This window comes from Plectrocnemia conspersa, unplaced genomic scaffold (genome assembly GCF_051122295.1).
Source record: "Plectrocnemia conspersa isolate PC_06_02 unplaced genomic scaffold, ASM5112229v1 ptg000009l, whole genome shotgun sequence".
Taxonomy (NCBI): Eukaryota; Metazoa; Arthropoda; class Insecta; order Trichoptera; family Polycentropodidae; genus Plectrocnemia; species Plectrocnemia conspersa.
In genome coordinates this window covers 4525237-4544000 of record NW_028277173.1, presented here as the reverse complement: position 1 = coordinate 4544000, position 18764 = coordinate 4525237, and the positions used below count along the sequence as shown (strand labels likewise).

General features: G+C 30.8%; 2 protein-coding genes across 4 annotated transcripts; one reads left to right on the top strand and one right to left on the bottom strand.

Annotated features, from left to right (window-relative positions):
• The first annotated feature begins 1669 nt into the window (after nucleotides 1-1669).
• GAA1 (glycosylphosphatidylinositol anchor attachment 1) lies at nucleotides 1670-9207 on the top strand. Of its 3 annotated transcripts, none has more exons than XM_088192274.1 (11): nucleotides 1670-1863; nucleotides 5971-6150; nucleotides 6215-6288; nucleotides 6548-6667; nucleotides 6722-6881; nucleotides 6951-7199; nucleotides 7271-7385; nucleotides 7703-7793; nucleotides 7858-8600; nucleotides 8654-8831; nucleotides 8892-9207. In XM_088192274.1, the coding sequence occupies exons 1-11, from the start codon at nucleotides 1827-1829 to the stop codon at nucleotides 8982-8984; spliced, it is 2040 nt and encodes a 679-aa protein (XP_088048400.1). In that variant the 5' UTR covers nucleotides 1670-1826; the 3' UTR covers nucleotides 8985-9207. The 3 variants fall into 3 exon arrangements, with proteins under 3 accessions (XP_088048400.1, XP_088048403.1, XP_088048402.1); XM_088192277.1 differs by lacking the exon at nucleotides 1670-1863 and adding an exon at nucleotides 5643-5671; XM_088192276.1 differs by lacking the exon at nucleotides 1670-1863 and adding an exon at nucleotides 5831-5906.
• Nucleotides 9208-11286: 2079 nt separating this feature from the next.
• On the bottom strand, nucleotides 11287-18221 carry LOC148231633 (uncharacterized). Its single transcript, XM_088192265.1, has 9 exons — nucleotides 17530-18221; nucleotides 17330-17471; nucleotides 17102-17266; nucleotides 16043-16175; nucleotides 14891-15980; nucleotides 12358-12575; nucleotides 12109-12294; nucleotides 11908-12050; nucleotides 11287-11810 (listed from the first exon to the last, which is right to left on the bottom strand). The coding sequence occupies exons 1-9, from the start codon at nucleotides 17923-17925 to the stop codon at nucleotides 11428-11430; spliced, it is 2856 nt and encodes a 951-aa protein (XP_088048391.1). The 5' UTR covers nucleotides 17926-18221; the 3' UTR covers nucleotides 11287-11427.
• Nucleotides 18222-18764: the final 543 nt, after the last annotated feature.

Below are 18764 nucleotides of genomic sequence, written 5' to 3'. Positions count from 1 at the left end.
TTTAATAAAATACCACTGCGGCGGTATATATTTTTTCATATTTTGTTATTTATTTATTTATATAAATATAAATAAATAAATAACAAAATATGAACATGTTTGTGCCAATTATATTTTTTTGTGAAGTTCATTACAAGTTTTTGTATTTATTCTGTTTTTAAGCACGATGTAATGCAAGTGTAGTAATTTAATCGTCAGTAGCCAATTTCTTAACTCTTTGAACTCTAAAGGCCGATAAACCGGCCTGATTTGGTGAGGCATATGCCCTAATGGCCGGTTTACCGGCTTCGACATCTATCTTTATTTCCCTACGGCTCGGAATACCGGCCCGCGAAAAAAAACGATACGATTGCATATACACAGATAGATTTTATTATTCTGTGAGTATTGCAGAATATTTGCAATAGAAGCATGGCATGATGTTATGTGGAACCTAATGTCAAACAGAAAAAGGTTCCCAAAAGAACTGATGGCAAAAAATAAAATGGAGCGTACCACTCACTCATTGCTATATAATGGAAAAGTAGCTGCCATCGTATGGGTTGATAAGAAATCAATATATTTTTTATCAACAAAATTCCTCGACCAGTAGAAGCTACATCAAATAATAGATGTGTTGTATGTGCGGAAAAATACAAGCGGGCAAAAAATGAAAATCCCAATGCAAAAGAGAAGGATTTGACAAAACGTAAAAAAACGTATACTGGTGCAAATAATGCGAGATCTTCCTTTACATTGGATCTGGATCTGAAACTATTTTGATGTTTATCATTCCAAAGTTGAACTCTGAAGATAAACACTATATTTATTTTTACATTTATATATTGGTCAAAAATTGCTAAGGAACTCGGGGCTATGGTGATAATACAATGAACGCCTCAGGGTTCAAAGGGTTAATTAAAGCTAATTTTATTTTTCGTTGTTAAACTTTCCTTTATAATTATTAGCACGATAGACCAGTGATATAGTTGGTGACTAATACCTAAAATTCTTGAGTTCGAACCTCATATGAACATTATATTTATTAATTTCTATTGTATCTGGGAGATCAGTATTAGTGATTATTATATAATCATAATTCCGATCGACTTACAGTGACATCTATTAATTGACAGTGACATCGACTTAATAGTGACATCTATTAATTGTAAGTAGTAATAATAATTTATATTTAATAGAATATGTCACTTATTCATAGACTGATTTTTTACTTATTAAGTAGCTGTTGATTGCTTTCCCCCCGCTGTAACGCACTAGGCTAACGTCTATCATGTTGCAACAAAAGACATTAAACCATTAATATGTGTTCTTCAGTCTATAAACCAATACGTGCTTTGGTCTTTTTTGCTTATATTTAATTTAATGTTGTTTCTATAATATAAATATATTAAATAAAAAATCAGATTTAGAAAATATATTCAATATTTTATGTGTGTGTGGTAACCAAATATATGTTTTCTTAAATATAAGAGAAATTTATTTGTAAATATAAAAAATACACTAAAAACATTTATAAATAAAATATATAACTTCATTATATAGTTCCACAGTCTTATATGTTTATGTCGACAAGAAGTCATTATTTTAACTCATCAGTATTATAATTAGATTGTTGAGTACGAGGTGTAATATAAATATTTACTGAATTAACAAATTCGGTAGCAGCGGCAGTCAATTGCCGACCGCATCAGCTATCGTTCGTCTACACGCGACGCTTCATCTCGTGATTTCCTGACGTGCAATTGTTATAATGAACGTATCAATGTGACAAGCGGTTACGCGAAAGGACAATCATATTAGTGCTTATAAAATAAAATTTTCGAGAGATGTCGGCGTTGCACGATTGGTGTATGAGTAAAAACTGTGAGTCTTGCATATACAAATATTAATACATGTGTGAGAAAATAAAAATGTATATTTTTTTAAATCATTTTCAATTTAAAATTTAATATTTTACTAAAATAAATCAAAACCGATATACTATAATATATACAACTATATATATATAAACTTTCTTACTGAGGGTAGTTAAAGTATTTTGGTAATGTTTTTAAGATGTATTATTTGTATTTAAATATGTATAAAATGAGTAATAAATATTACGAAATAATAATTCTATGTTTAAAAAGTACGAATTACATATTCTTTTAGTCTTACGCTTATATACTTTGTTAAAAGATGTAATAATTTTAATGTAAGATTGAAACAACGCTTAAAATTACATATTCTAATCTAATAATGTATCGCTAGGCTAAAATATATTATTCTGAGTATGTCTCCAAAAATCTATTACGTCATACATTGAAGTGACTACTCACAAAACTATTGAAATTATAACTGCACGTAGGTAAAAGCGGAAAAATGTCTTGCTGGAACCCAATATATTTATTGTAAATCGTTCGTTGTAGCATCGGGGTAAACACAATCAACAACATAAAGTAGTAAAACATCAAAATAAAATAAATGTCTAATAGTGGTATATATTTTATTAATTATAAACTTTTATTACAGCTTATAATCAATATATGTATGTCACTATGAACAACCTAGCTCGATTTAATTTTAATTATTCATCTGCGAAATTAGGAAAATCTGAAAAAAAAAATATGTGCAATGATCGACCAGAATTATAATTATAATAAATACTAATCCGGGTCTTTAAGACACAATGAAATGAAAATATCAGGGTCTATGTGTGATTCAAATCCAGGTCTTTCAGGTCACTAGGTTACCTACTATACGACTGGTACATTGTACTTACAATTATAAAATAAAGCTCACATACTGAGAATAAAAACAGCTTTAATTATGAAATTTATTAACATCGATCAAATGTCTTCATTCCTGCATCACATCGCGATGCAATAAATAAATACAGCAACTTATAATGAGCTTCATAAAAAAATTGCGGGTAGATAATGAACATCTATTTTAAGATAAGCATTAAACAATAAAATAATGTACTGATTATTCCGTCCGTTCTGTTTGTTTGTTTCGCTCTTTTACAAATACTATAAGGTTGTAAAATTTATAAAAAATGGTGCATACCATTCTCAATGTTCACAGTATATTACGAATAACTTTACTTCTTGAGTCTCATCATGAATTATTTATTGGCAGTGCCTTTTATTAATCCATAGTGGGATTAAGATGTTTTTCTATTACATTAAACTCTTCATCAACGGCACTAATATCAAAAGTGTCAATAGATTCATCCAACTAAATAGGCACCGGAATTGTATGACACAAACATATATTTCGTTTTGTATGATACGTTGGTTAGTCTGGAATTTCAGCGATGCGAAGTGCTTCTTGTTCTTAAAGAGATTTTTTAGCTATTTCTACATTTTTTATTATCCTATTGCATTTTTATGGATGGATTGAAATACAATCGATTACATTTTTGATGTAGCTTGTATTAAATAAATTATTTTTTAATGGGTGGTGTCAACAATCCTTCGATGCTCGGTGATATTCAGTTGTATAGTGCCTTAGAGAACCTTGATATCGTCCCTAATTCTTAACGTCAGCGCTTGAGAATGCCCCTCTTATACCGTATATAACGGCTACGGCTAAATTGTCCTATATTTACTAAAACAAGCTTTAAGATTATCTGTTTGAATTTTTCCTGGAGACAAATACTTGAAATTTAATTCTGCCTTCCAATATGCGTATGATTTAAAATGAACAAAATGACAGAATAACACACTACAACACTGGTAAATGGTTAATTGCGACTGTTAACTGATGTTTGGGAAATAAACACGCGCATGGCAATAAAAAACTAAGTTTTAAATTTAAAATCGTATTTATGCAGCAAAATATTATTGGCCGCTTTCGTTCCTGTTAGGGCCAAATGCGGAAAATGGTTAATAATTATTGGTTTCTGAGCGTGGCACGATATTCTTAATAAGTACCTTATTTTGTTATAAAAGCTACTATGACGCATTAGGGACAGGCTTTAAATTATGATGGCCAGATTTGTAGTAAATCAATTAATAAAAGTAATGACCATGCATCAAAACATGGCTGGTCGGATTTGCTAAAATAAAAACGCGATCTCTGAAATTTTTGGTCATTTCAAAGGAGGAAATGGAAAACAAATTTTTTGAGGAGGACAATCCTCCTCAAAGGAGGACATATGGTCACCTTTATTTATGCAAGAAAATGTTGTTAGCCGCTTTCGTAGCCGGTAGGGCCAAACACAGCGTCGGGTTCATAATCATTGGTTTCTAAGTGCTGCGCCGACATTCTTAACAAGTATTAACTTTTCTTTTTAACTTAGTTAAACGAGGTGCATATAATGTAAATTTGGCGACGGAAGGTGACGAGTGGCAATTATACACAGATTGAGCTGCTGCAGTAGTATTTGATTAAAGTATCGTTAATAATAGTTACGTGTTAAATGTGAAGTGTGTGGACGGTGCGCGAGGCACACACCGGCGTGCGAACCCGCCAGAGTCGCCAAGATAAGGTGTGTCCGACACGCCAGTTTTACCAGAGTGCCACACAAGTTATTAGCATAATGAAACTTAAATAAATAAATATATATATATATGATATATATATATATATATATATATATATATATATATATATATATATATATATATATATATATATATATATATATATATATATATATATATATATATATATATATATATATATGATATATATATATATATATATATATATATATATATATATATATATATATATATATATATATATATATATATATATATATATATATATATATATATATATATATATATATATATATATATATATATATATATATATATATATATATATATATATATATATATATAAATAGGTCCCCTATATAAGTATTAGGGAGACCAGGAATTTCACCATTATTTTCAGATGGTCTAGTTTGAGTTAGTCTGCATCCATACGCGGCGGAAGAAACATTTTGTGAAATCTTTTTTTTTGTAGAAAATGCAACCAAAGGCTACAGAAGCAATTAAAAAACTTAAGAAGAAGTTCTAAAAGTAAACATGTCAATCCTGGTTTTGAAAAAATATTTAAATCGGGTAATCGGAGCCTAAAGGATCTAGAAGTGGATGACGGTCGAATTTTTATAAAAAATATGAAATCTCGAGTTGATTCCGATCTTCTTCAAACCATCGACACACTAAGCCAGAAACTTGGATATTTCTGGTTTACAGTGCAATTTTATTTAAAAGGTATCGGGAGAGTGAATAGAATGGGTGTTTGGATGTCGCACGAAGGAATAGTACTGGAACAAGACAACGCAAGCCCTCATTTAGCAACACTGACCCGCGAAAAAATCCAAGAGCTGAACTAGGAAGCTATACCATACCCGCCTTATTCACCAGACATTGATTCGTTTGACTATTATATTTTCCGTCTATGGATCACTCCTACAGAAATGAAAAAGTCTGTTACGTGAACAATGTTTTAAGTCACCTTAACTAATATTTTAACTTAAAACCACAAAGTTTTTACAAAAAGGGCATTAAAAATATATAAAATAGATGAGAAGGGATGGTCAAAAATGATGGAAATTATATTTTGTAATTTTGAGTAATAATTTTTAAATTTTAATGTTGCACTGCAAAATAATGGTTTACTTCCTGGTCCCCCTTATATATACCTAGGTACATAGATATATTGAGGGAGGGTAATACTGAACAATATTTTGTTAAGTTTAAAACAACTTAAATATCAATAAATAAATGATAAAAATATAATAAATACAAATTATTCACCCATATTAATATTTTACTCATACCGATTGATATTTCAAATTGACGTTTATCTTTGAGGTTATGACAGCTTCAATCACAAAATGCCGATCCAATGAAAGCGTCATAATAACTTCTTTTTAAGCTGAATTGTTGATACATATTATCCATGTGTGTATTTACATTACACATTTTATATTTTTAATACTAAACGCACCGTTTAATGTTTTTTCAGTCGAAATGAGTCTCTTATCTGATCCTGAGACTCGACCTGGACGTTGGGCAAGACAGGTCGCTCGTCTTCATCGTCCGGCATGCGTTTTCCTCTGTCTGGTGGCAGTCGTGTGGTTCTGCCTCCTTGCCCACCCTTTTTTTAATAACAGCAATTACTTCTCTGAGAATGCTCTATTACCTGGTAATGAAATTATTTATAAATTAAAAGGGTTCATCAAAACATTACATAAACGCATTTATTGTAGGTTTAGTGCGTTCAGATTTTATCGACGATGGCTCCGCTACGCAATTCTTAAACGAATTCCAAAATGAAATAAACGTAAGTATGACAATTTTGCAATTTTTATCTACTTAAAGATGAGATAATCTATTTATTATTATTAATTTTGCATTAGAAACAACACATAATTGTAAAAATCAGTGTGTATTAAATATTTGAAAAAATGTGCGTCGGTGCTCTCGTGACATTGAAGTAGTTCATGTAAATTATTGTTTCGCAAAAATAGTTTTACATAAAAATGAAGTTATCTCATCTTGTGTAGTTTAATCAATAATATTATTTTTCTATATTTTAATAGGAAAAGTATAAAAATAAAGATTCAATTCCGATTCCATGGCTGGCGGCTAAAATGCATCAAATTAACTTAGACGTGTATACCCACAATTTCACTCTTAATTATCCTTTGGGTAAAGGACAGGTTAGTAATTACACAGTTATGAATGTGAATCAAAATAATACTGATATATTGTAGGTATTTCGCGGTGAAAATGTCTACGGAATTCTAAGAGCTGGAAGATCAGCTTCGTCTGAAGCTCTCGTCTTAAGTGTGCCATATCGTCCCTTATCTTCTCAGCATCGTAACACCAATGCCGGAATAGCTTTGATGTTAGCTTTCGCAAAATTCGCAAGATGTAGGTACATTATTATTATTATACTTACAAATATTTAAGATTTTACATTGATTTATTATTTTATTGCAGCTCAAAAATATTGGGCGAAAGATATTATAATCTTGATAACTGAACACGAGCAATTGGGGGCGCAGGCGTGGTTGGAAGCATATCATGGCGTTGCAACATCCGAAGGGCATGATATCAGATTCGGTCCCTTTTATCAGTACAACGAAAATTATCGATCCAATAAAAAGGTATTGGATTCGGGTAACTTGAAAGGAAGAGCTGGTGCTATACAAGCGGCCATAAATTTAGAATTGCCAGCACTTGCCGTTAGTAAGTATAATATAAATATAAAATACGGATGTGCTTATATGTTTAGTTATCATTTATACTGTTCCTTTTAGAATATATTGATGTTAAAGTCGAAGGATTGAATGGACAATTGCCTAATTTGGATCTTGTGAATTTAGTTCATAAGATGTGTATTAAATCGAATGTTCATAATGCGTACAAAAATAGGTAAATAATTGTATTATTTGAATAACGTGATATTTATCAATGTGTTCTCAGCCTTTTTTTATATGCTAGCTTATTATATTATTTTTAATATTTGAAGACAAATGGTTAATTGATAAATGTAATTTCAAGGTATTAAGATATTTTCTAATTAACCTATATTTTATTTTTATAATTTATGACGTTTTTAAAAACTATAAATTTTGCTTTCAATTGTTTGCCAATTGTAAATGTACAATTTTTAAGAATTTTGGAAGGCTTGGAACACTGCATATATTTAAAGGTTTATCCTAATTTTATTAATAATTATTATTTTTCAGTTACTCTTGGATCACAAAGCAAGGTCCATGGAAGAGTTGGTTAAATGATCTCAGTACTTTGTTTATGATGGTCACCACACAAATAACTGGAGTAAAATTTTTTCAATATTGCTTTAAAAATACATATTTTTTAATTAATCATTGATTTCATTTAGGTTCCGACTGGTAATCACGGATTGTTTCACCGATATGGAATCGAAGCCATAACGATGGAAGGAATCGACTTTGAGCCGTCGCTCAAAGGAAGACCTTTACGCCGAGGACATCCGGCTAATGCTCTGGAAGGAACGCTACGCAGCTTGAACAATTTGTTGGAGAGGTTCCACCAGAGCTTCTTCTTCTATCTCCGACCAGCTTTAGATAGATTCGTTTCAATCGGGCAATACATGCCTCCCCTCGGAATCTTAACTGGAGCACTTTTTATCAGAGCTTTCGCTATCTGGTTAACGACTCAAAGAGCTGAGAGCGATAATACGGAGAAAAGAGATAAAGATGAAGACAAAGCCGACAATAAGAAACTGTTATACATCGGAATAATATATCTAGTCACTCATTTGATCGGATATCTTGTTATGAAGTCTCCGCAGATCATAAGTCAGATTGGCGTGGAATATTTTGCAATGGCGACTGAAAGATCAATTTATTACGGCTTCGGTTTGATTGCCATTTTTTTGACATTCGTATTACCCCAGCTTTTGAATTTGATCTATAAGCGGAGAATAGGCAGAGATGAATTGTTTTTGTTAAACATCTTGGCGTTGTTGGAGTTGGGAACTCTCGTTTTATCCGTTGGGATGCATAATTTTTCTTTGGGATTCTGCTTGGCTGTTGTTTATACTCCGTTTGCTCTGTTAATAGACGTGCCAGATGTGTCCACTGATGGGAAACTATTGAAAAAGTACGTAATTATCAATATTAATTAAATAAATAATAATCTAATTGTTTATATAGTTTTAGGACTGCATTTATGAAAACTACATGGTTACTTCTACATCCCTTGCTTTTGTCGACTGTAGTCGTTTGTAGCTATACTATTTGGGCCTTTCCCGAAGATACTGTGGATATGTCGATGCTTCGTGGTTTCAAAGCTACACAACAAGCGATTGTATTCTCGGTTGTTGATTCAATGGTAAGATTGTGTATTTGTATATGTTATTTCAGAAATTTTAACGAATTTTTTATTATGTAGATATACGGCAATTGGGCGTTCAATGTAATCACTACAACGCTACTTCCGACGTGGATGCTGTTTTGGCAAATAATGAACACAAGCGTATATTAGAAGCAAGTATTAATAAAATTGTGAAATATAAGCCTGTCATTTTTTATAGTAATTTTAAGGATATGATATCAAAAAAATTCTGAGATTTTTTAACACAATGATTTGAAGAAAATCTTATTGTCTCATAAACCTAATGTTTTTAGTAAATAAAGAAAAGTTTAGTAGACTATTACCTGAAACGCTGTTTTTAGGAAGAGCTACTGATAAATTAAAAAAATAAAAATTCATGGGCTTGTGTTATTATTGCAAATCGCAGGATTAAACCATTCCGACTGATTATTTTTTGTGATCCGTAAATGTGTATTATTCCATTTTTTAGTAATATATTTATTAATATTAAAATTGATTTTTTAATACATGAACGCCTTTCTTTATACTGCAGATTTTTTCTTCACAAAGATAACTTAATTTAAACTATGTTGATTATTTAAAATTAAGTTTCGATTTTTAGATATAGTTTTTTTTGCTATAGTCGGTAATCTTGTAATGTTTTCCATTATAGTAGATATTTTTTAATTTAGAGCTACGTGTGACGTGTATATGCAAAATTTTGATTAAAAATCAAGTATAATCCAAAGTCTAGCACTGGGTTTTAAATTAATTATATGTATAATGTTTCAATAGTTCATCAATCATAAAAAAGCATTTTAAAACTATTTTTGAGAATTTGGTCGATTTTTATTTTCAAGCTGACCAAATATTTTTAACACTAACTTTACGGGTATAAAGCTTTTAATTTGACGAGTGTCATTAAAAATTGGTATATGGTGACCAGATTTTCAAAAACAAAAATAGCGTTAATATAGTTGCGTTGTTCAAATATAAAAAGTCGTAAAAAACACTCTCGGAATACAATTCAGAAACATTTCAAAGTCATTTTCGGGTGCCATAAATCTAGTGTTAAAGACATGTATATTGCATATCTAAATACATGTTGAATTAATTTATCTATATGGCAGAATTTTTGTTTCTTATTTCCTCTAACAAAATCCATATAAAATTTAATGTATGAGCTATTGCGCAAACGAAAATTGCGCACAAGAAAATTTTACATAGCAAAAGCTTTGAATATAGATGATTGTAAAATATATTTTACTTTTAATTCCAACTGCTTTATATTATTCTCTATTTTTAAGTAAAATATTGTGTAAAATTAGGAATTGTATGTATCATGCCAATGTAAATTACTGATATAATTGTAATATTTTTTTAAAATAAAATCATATTGACGTCTGTGATATAAACATACATTATTTTTTATATACATACGTATATGTGTATATTGGTCACCTATGATCGAAATTTTCGCTGTGCGTAATTTTCATTTGCGCAATAACCACCGAACCGTTAAAGTGCTCCTTTTATAGCATCAACAATGATTAGATTTAAAGAATGACACACATGGAATGAAAATCGCTCTTGGATTGATATTTGAAATATGAGATTATACACCGTTTCTTATACCTCACATATTAACTCCATTGTCGTAGCCTTGAAAAGCCATATTGTCTCCAAGAATACAAAATTACTTTGAATATTTTAATTCCAGTCGTGTCCTCAATATTTATGAATTTTATGAAACTTTCATTGATTTTGACTTTTGAGTTGCAAACTTCAGATTCTTTTTCAATGTGCTTATATCGCACAACAATCGACATTTGTCATTTATTACTTTCATCCGGCATACAGTCTGCAAATATAGAAAAATACAAAGCATTTTTCACCATGTCCAAAATTTTGTCTTTGATAGCTTTGGCGATCAATGAGATGATTTCTAGCTGGATATATTTTTCCCTAGTAATGCGTTTTGAATGTATTTGAAAACAGTTCAATAATTTTAAGAAATTTACCATTCATTTTGGTAAATAATTTATCTGAAGATCTTCTAAATGCAATATTTTCTGAGGCCACGGTTAAAATAATTTAAATGATTCTGTAGAGTAATTCGTTCCAGTGTTCTATTTCACTCAATTCGATAGAGAATTAATGGTTGAAAATTACATAAAATATAATTATATTTTAGACACCTCTATGTACGGAACACTTCGCACACGCCACGAGCCGGTTCTGGATATGTAATTAAATAGTTAATGTACTAGCTTTTCAATTGTAAGTTACAGAAGTCAGTTCAGGGAATTGAAACGGTTATAGTCTCCACTGTTTATTTTTTAATTCGCATTGAAGTACTTATTTCATCTTAAACTTCAATAAAAGCTGACTTATTATACATATTGTTTTTCTCTCAGTAATATATTAATAAAAATACATTTGGTGTCAAAGAGAAAAGAATAATCAATATGTATTTATATAGTATGTATTTATTACTTTTTAGCATTATATATTAATGGAATATTTTTAATGATTCGTTATAAAATAATCTTAATCTAGTAACTATAAACATACAAAATACAATCACAGACTCCATTCATAAAATAAAATAACATCAATACAAATTATTAGAATCGACTAAGGTGGTGTATAATGGATCATCTTGATTTAACCCTCCTCGTTTATCCGCTGTTTTGTGAGTCTCCATATGGCGCTTCAAGTGAAAGTTTCTATTGAAAGACTTTCCGCACGAATCCAGTGTGCAGATAAATGGCCTGTCTTCCGAATGTGTGACGCAGTGCTTTTTCAAATCGCTCCTCGATGAGAAACTACGTTCGCAAACTTCACACTCAAAAGGTTTCTCGCCGGTGTGCGTACGACGATGTGATATGAGGGTAGACTTCTGCCTGAATGCGTTCGGACATAAGTCGCATTGGAAGGGACGTTCTCCTGTGTGCGTCCGACGATGCGACTTTAACGAAGACGGCTGACGGAAACCTATTGAATATAAAATCAATTTAATCTATCAAATATGTTTCTTTACTTCGTTGCATATTAAATATTACTAAAAATGAGTCATATGGGCGATAAATACCTCTTCCACAATGTTCGCATTTATAAGGCGTCTCTCCAGTGTGGATGTTCTGATGTAGCTTCCATCCGATTCTGTGCCCGAACTGCTTATGGCAAATCTCGCATTCGTAGGGTTTTTCTCCCGTGTGCGTCTTCATATGTGAGCTGATGACAAACATCGTTAACGGCAGTTCAAGCAATATAAAATTATGAATGTGATTACTTGAGGTGTGCCGCATTTGAGAAAGATGCTCCACACTGCCAGCACTGATGAGGTTTTTCTCCGGAATGTATGCGCTCATGCTGCAGCAACTGTCCTTTTTGGGTGAAAGTCTGATTGCAAACTTTGCATACAAAAGGTTTCTCTCCAGTGTGGCATCGCTTATGTACCATCAAAGCATGCGAAAATCTTCAATAATAACAAAGTTTTAAAAACATTATGGGCAAATATCTATAAATAAAAATGGCATACTTAAAAGCTTTCGGGCATTTATCGCAAATGTACTTCTTTACACTCTTCAAGTTCAATAGTTCAATGTCCGGTTGACTTGTTTTTGATATATTGATGTCTGTTTTGTCTGGAATTGGATCGTTATTGGGTTTCAAATCGATGTAGTGATTGTTTATAATTTCGATTTGAATTTCATCAACATGCTTTTCGGCAATTTCATAATTTAAAGCAGTTAAAACCTGAAACAAAAAGTTGTAGAAACATCAAAATTCTAGATGAATGTTTGTATAATATAAATAAAATATTGTGACCTTATATTTTTCATTGAATAGAGATCAGTGTTTTTTTGTACACACATGAAAATCGTAAAATGATTCCGTATTTTTTTTCATTACTACAATGCCATTGATTATATAATAAATTTAATTTGATAAATATAATAAAATTAACTGTTATAACCAGCCTACGACTGTAAGTGGGTTATAACAGTTAATTTTATTATGTTTATCAAATTAAATTTATTATATAATCAATGGCTTTGTCAAACTGAAAAAAAAATACGGAATCATTTTACGATTTTCGTGTGTACAAAATTCAAGGAAAACATAAACTCAAAATATATAGTACAAACATTCATTTCATAGATGGCAGCACAATAAGCTTTAGTTTTTGCAGGTTGATACTACAGAAATTGTCGTTAAACATTCAAGGTAAAAAATGTGGATTTTACACATCCTGTGGATTACCATCAGCGAACATATGTAGGTAGGTACTATCTGAGTCGTCAGATAAGTGTTAAAATACTTTTTAAGTAGAAAAAGAGTACTTCTCTAAAAACCAAAACAAGTTGCTGCGTACACTGCTCTTGCAAGATAAAAGATTAAGATGGTAAAACCTTTCCCATTTCAAAACAAATTATCAGGTTCGACGAGAGGGGGGAACCAGTTGATGTAAATAACCGGGGCTTGAATCTTTCTTTGTAAAGTGGAAAAAGTGCAAAAAAATTTATTCGAAAATCAGGCGATCAATCGATATATTTTTAAATTTTATACGAATAAAATAAATATTTTCCAAGCCTGAGTTTCGGAGTACCGGATCTCTATTCCTTTATCTATTATTTTACGACTTTTTACAATTCTCCATGGGGTCCAATTTTTTTCTCAGTGGTCCTGGTCAGAATGTAAATTAATTTTGGGTCAGAATAAAAATTAAATCTCGGTCAGATAAATATCATATGGTGAGAATAAAAATATAGGACGATCAGAATTAAAGTATGAACGGTCATAATTATATTATTCACGGTCAGAATAAATATTAAATGGTTAGAATAAAAATAGGATACAGTCAGAATAAAAATATGAGATGATTTGAATTAAAATAATGAAATATTTATATTATTCAGGGTCAAAATAAATATTAAATGGTTAGAATAAAAATAGAATACGGTTAGAATAAAATTATAGAATGATCAGAATTATAATATAGGACGATCACGTGAATTAAAAAATATATTATATTATTTATAAATATAAATGGGCAATAAATTATTTATTTAAGAAATATCTTATAAAATATCTCGCTCGCATCAAAACTATTGGACAGGTTAGGTGCGAGCGTTGGTCAGAACATTGAACATTCTATGAATAACTCTCAACGAATCTATTAAATTGTATGTAGGATGCGAAGGTATTCAGCGCAACGAACGAAGTGTAAATAACGACAGAGAGGCGGCGGAGAGCATGCTTGGCTTGTTGTTTTGATATCTGACAATGTTGCAAGCCCAAACAAACAAGTTGGCCCTAAAACATCTTGATAATAATAATAAACTGCCAACATGTGAATGACAGATCGACCAGTTGTACCAATCTTCAGCGTTACAGCAATAACAACAATACGATAACAATATTGTCAACTGAAAAAAAATATTCTGACCACCTGTTAAAATAATTCTTACCATTTAATATAAGTACTGACCGGTCCAATTTAAATTTTAAGCATTTAATATAAATTCTGACCCGAAAAATACGAGCCTATATTTTTTTAGTAATACAATCATGAATTCCAATTCAATATTTATATGTTTAATTAGATTAACTATATGAAGCTAAAGTTATCAACTGATAAATTGTTTTTCGACCTTTTAAATGTTATGCATTATTAGGGTCATTTATCATCACAAAAACAATAAATAAAACTGATGCAACGCAGGGGGCCCCCCATAACAAAACTTCATTAAATTAATCAGTTTTGCAATAAAAAACTTTTCCATTAGATTCTCAGAAATTAAAAGCACATAGATAACATTCATTAGAAGAAAATTAATTGAGCAATTGTTTTTTTAACATATTTTTTACTTCGTTAATAAACAATTCATAAATAATAACTTATCTAAATTATTGTATGCATATAAAAAAGTGATAAATGTATTTTGTAATTATTTTTTGTCTGAGAGTGATAACCCAGAAAGTATTGCATTATTAAATATGTTTTTTAACAACATAATTTTAGTTTCAAATCGATTTGGATTGAAATTAATAAATCATAATATAAAAACCTGTTCATCGTCAGTAGAAAATTCATCGATTTTTACATCATCTTCTGAGTAATTATGAATCATATTTTCATCATTCATGTGGTCGATCATATTATGCAATTCCTTCTTCGCGCAATTTTCTCTCATGATTTGATTGGACTCGAACAATTCCAAATATTTCATATTTTCGTTCAAGAACTGCTCTTCGTTGATAATCACCTTTTTCTTTTTGTTCAATAGAAAGTTTTCAATCACCGGTTTCAACTCTTCTTTCGGTATAATCTTAGGCTTTTCTCTAGGAACGATCTCTTTTAATTCCAACATGCCCGATAGCGGATTCTTCACTAATTTCGTATACTTAGAACTTAAACCATCACAATTGTGCGTATAAACGTGATTGGTTAAATCCGATCGTTCCGAAAAAGACATATCGCAAATACCGCATTGCCATGGATTACAGTTAATATCAGCTTGAAGTTTAACTTCTTCGCAGCTACTCTTCAGATGACAACTAGAATTCTGATTGAGCCATTTACTCGTGTTTTTAACAATAGCGAATTTCTTCATCGAATCGCTGCTGTTTGACTTTTCTAAACCTCCGAATTCTTCGTATTGATAATTGCAATCTTCGAACGTGTATTGCAGACTATTTCTATGATCGATAGCATTGTGGAATGATAAAGGACAAAACTCTTGATTTGGTAATAAATTATTAGTATCGCTCATGTCTATCGTGGTTCCGTTATCGATGAACACATTATCCACGGAAGACGTGATGTTTTCGAATTCGATCAACCCGTCCTGATCCGTCATCAGATTTGTGTTTGACAGCACTTTTTCGTTCAGTTCCGAAGTCATGTTGCTCTTGGTAAATTTTCTAGATCTGCTCTTCTTCCGCTTTTTACTGCTAAAATGGATTTTTCTGTGTCGTGTCAGGTGACTGCTGCGGCTAAAACTCGAGTTGCAAAATTCACATTTGTACGGTTTCTCTCCAGTGTGAGTTCTTATGTGTTTTGTCAAATCTGAGCGACTAATGAACTTCTTATTGCACAAATCGCATCCGTAGCGCTTATCGCCGGTGTGAGTCCTCAAATGGCAAATAAGGACTGATCTATAATATAAGGGTGGTTATTATTTCGTCATATGTATTCAAGGTCAAATTTAAACTTATACCTTTGCGAAAACTGCCTTGAACACACTTCGCATTGATAAGGTTTTTCTCCAGTGTGCGTTCTCATGTGTGACGTCAGAAAGAACTGAGACGTGAAAGCTCTTCCACAAATACCGCATTTATATGGCTTTTTACCTATTTATAAATAAAATTAGCATAATTATAATACAACACAATATTGTTAAGTGACGATTTCTCACGAACTACCATAAAAATAACAAAAAAGCTATATTCATACTATTTCTATTGAAGTAATAAGAAAAAGGATTGAAATTTAATTTTTTTATGAGGCATTTTCTCTTATTTGTTTTGTGATAAATAGAAAAGTTTGGAAGGAGTTTTGTTTTTGTTGTAGCGTCAATTATTTACTAGTTATCTTAAATGTATTTTTAGTACTTTCTTGTTATAGGGGGGGGGGGGAGGCAAATTTATTTAATAAAATATTTATTAATTTATTTATTTATATACAATTATAAATTACATTTTTAAGTAGATTCGTTACAGAGATTTATTCATGGGGTGTTCACTGTTCTGACAAATACTCACTCGCTGCCCTGTTTAAATTTTAAAACGTATTTATGTAATAAAACGCTTTGCTACATAAATACGTTTGCAAATTTAATAGTGAACCTCCCATGAATACAACAAAACAGATTCTTGGAGAAATTGTAGGGTTTCTGTTTCGGTATGTGGCAGTTTGAACACGTTCATCAATTGTATAGAGAGAAATAAAATGTATAAACAAATAAATATTTTTTTTAGAATAATTTTGACCCCTGAACAAGAAAGTACCATATCAAAATATATTTTCATTATATCTACATAAATACGTTTTAAAATTCAAACAGGTTGGACAGAACAGTGAACACACAATGAATAACTCTGCAACGAATCTATTTAAAATATGCCATTTATAATTGTATATAAATAAATAAAACGTATAAACTTATTGTTTTTCTTCAATCTGTTTTTGTAGAGTGCAAATTTTTGTATTATTGTATGAAAAAATTTGTACTTTTGTTGTAATATTCCGTAAAAGGTCTAATAAATATATTAATTACCACTATGTTTTCCTACGTGGCTCTTCAAAGCACTGAGACCAGTGAAGAACGCTCCACATTCTGAGCAACGATAAGGACGGCATATCGCCTTTTTGGCACTGACACGTTTCTTTGCTCCGGTGTGAGTAGATAAATGCTCTTTCAAATGACTCAATTGCGTGAACGCTAAAAAATAAAATAAAAATATATATATTTTATATAATATAAATATTATATTAAAATCTTTACCTTTCGAACATAAATCACAGATGAACGGTTTTTCGCCGGAATGACTAAACAGATGCATTTTGAGGGAATGGCTCAATTTGAAATTAGCGCCGCATATATCGCAAATGTATTTTTTCATTATGTGTTGATAATTAACAGACGGCTAAAAGAATAACTCATATAAAATATAATAATAAGAAATCAGATAACGAGACACTTACAAATTGCAACGTAGACTCTCCAGTATGTATTTTTAAATGAAACTTCAAACTGTTTGGATGACCGAATTTTTTAGAACATATTCGACACACGTAAGGCTTCTCTCCGGTGTGCTGCCTTAGATGTATTTTCAAATGAGATGCGTTTACGTATGATTTATCACAGTGCGGACATTGGAAAGGCTTTTCTCCAGTGTGAATCCGGGCGTGCTCGATCAAATGACCCGACTGGGTGAACTTCTTATCGCATATCTTACACTCAAAGGGTTTTTCACCCGTGTGTATTCTAATATGAGTCTTGAGAGTATAGCTCCATTTGAAACTCTTAGCGCAATATTCGCATTTGAAAGGTTTTGCATCATTCTCAGGTGATGCAATATCAGATTTTTCTCGGTTCATTTTTAAATATTTGATTACTAAACTTTATTTTATTAAGATTATTTATAAGATAGGCATAAAGAAAGAAACATGTTTTTTGACATAATCGATGTTTATTGATGTAGTGCGCGCGCTAGTGACATAATATGATAATCAATCTTTACTCTTATGAATATGTTTATTATTATAATATCATAATAACAGAAAGCGGCACGATTGATAAAGAGATCACAATCAAACGTCAATTCGGACAATTTGTAAACATTGAGGTGGGAGTGTGACTAATGTTGCTAGTGTTCAAATTTAAATGGAACTGCATTGAAAATGGTAAACATCGTAAAATATTTTAAAATCATATTATCGATAATAAAATTGAAACTTTAATTTCAAAATTAAATGAAAAAATAATTGCTTTATTTATTACGGGCGTTTTTACCCACGCAGTACAAATTGTATGTGTTTCCTCAACATATTTATCTTATTATATGTATATTAATAATTGGATGTTTTTTGAAACATTATATTTTTTTGCCATTTATAAAACTAATAATGCGTAATAACTTTAATACAACATTTATTTTTGCCTATTTTTTTCATCTTGCAATATATTTTAGTCCAACTAAGTAAGTTTAATTGAGTAATAGTAGGTCGATGAAATTTACCATAATCTTCCCGTAAATTTCGATACATAATTGTACAAAATTGTTATTTGTGTAGAACAGTTGAACAATTTTAACGCATTGAGCGGTGATTAAGCGATTTATTTCGTAAATGTATTGTAGCAAACTAACATTTGATACTTTATATGCGCGTGAATATTGACAGCTGTCTGATTTACAGTGCCGCCATTATAGCAAACT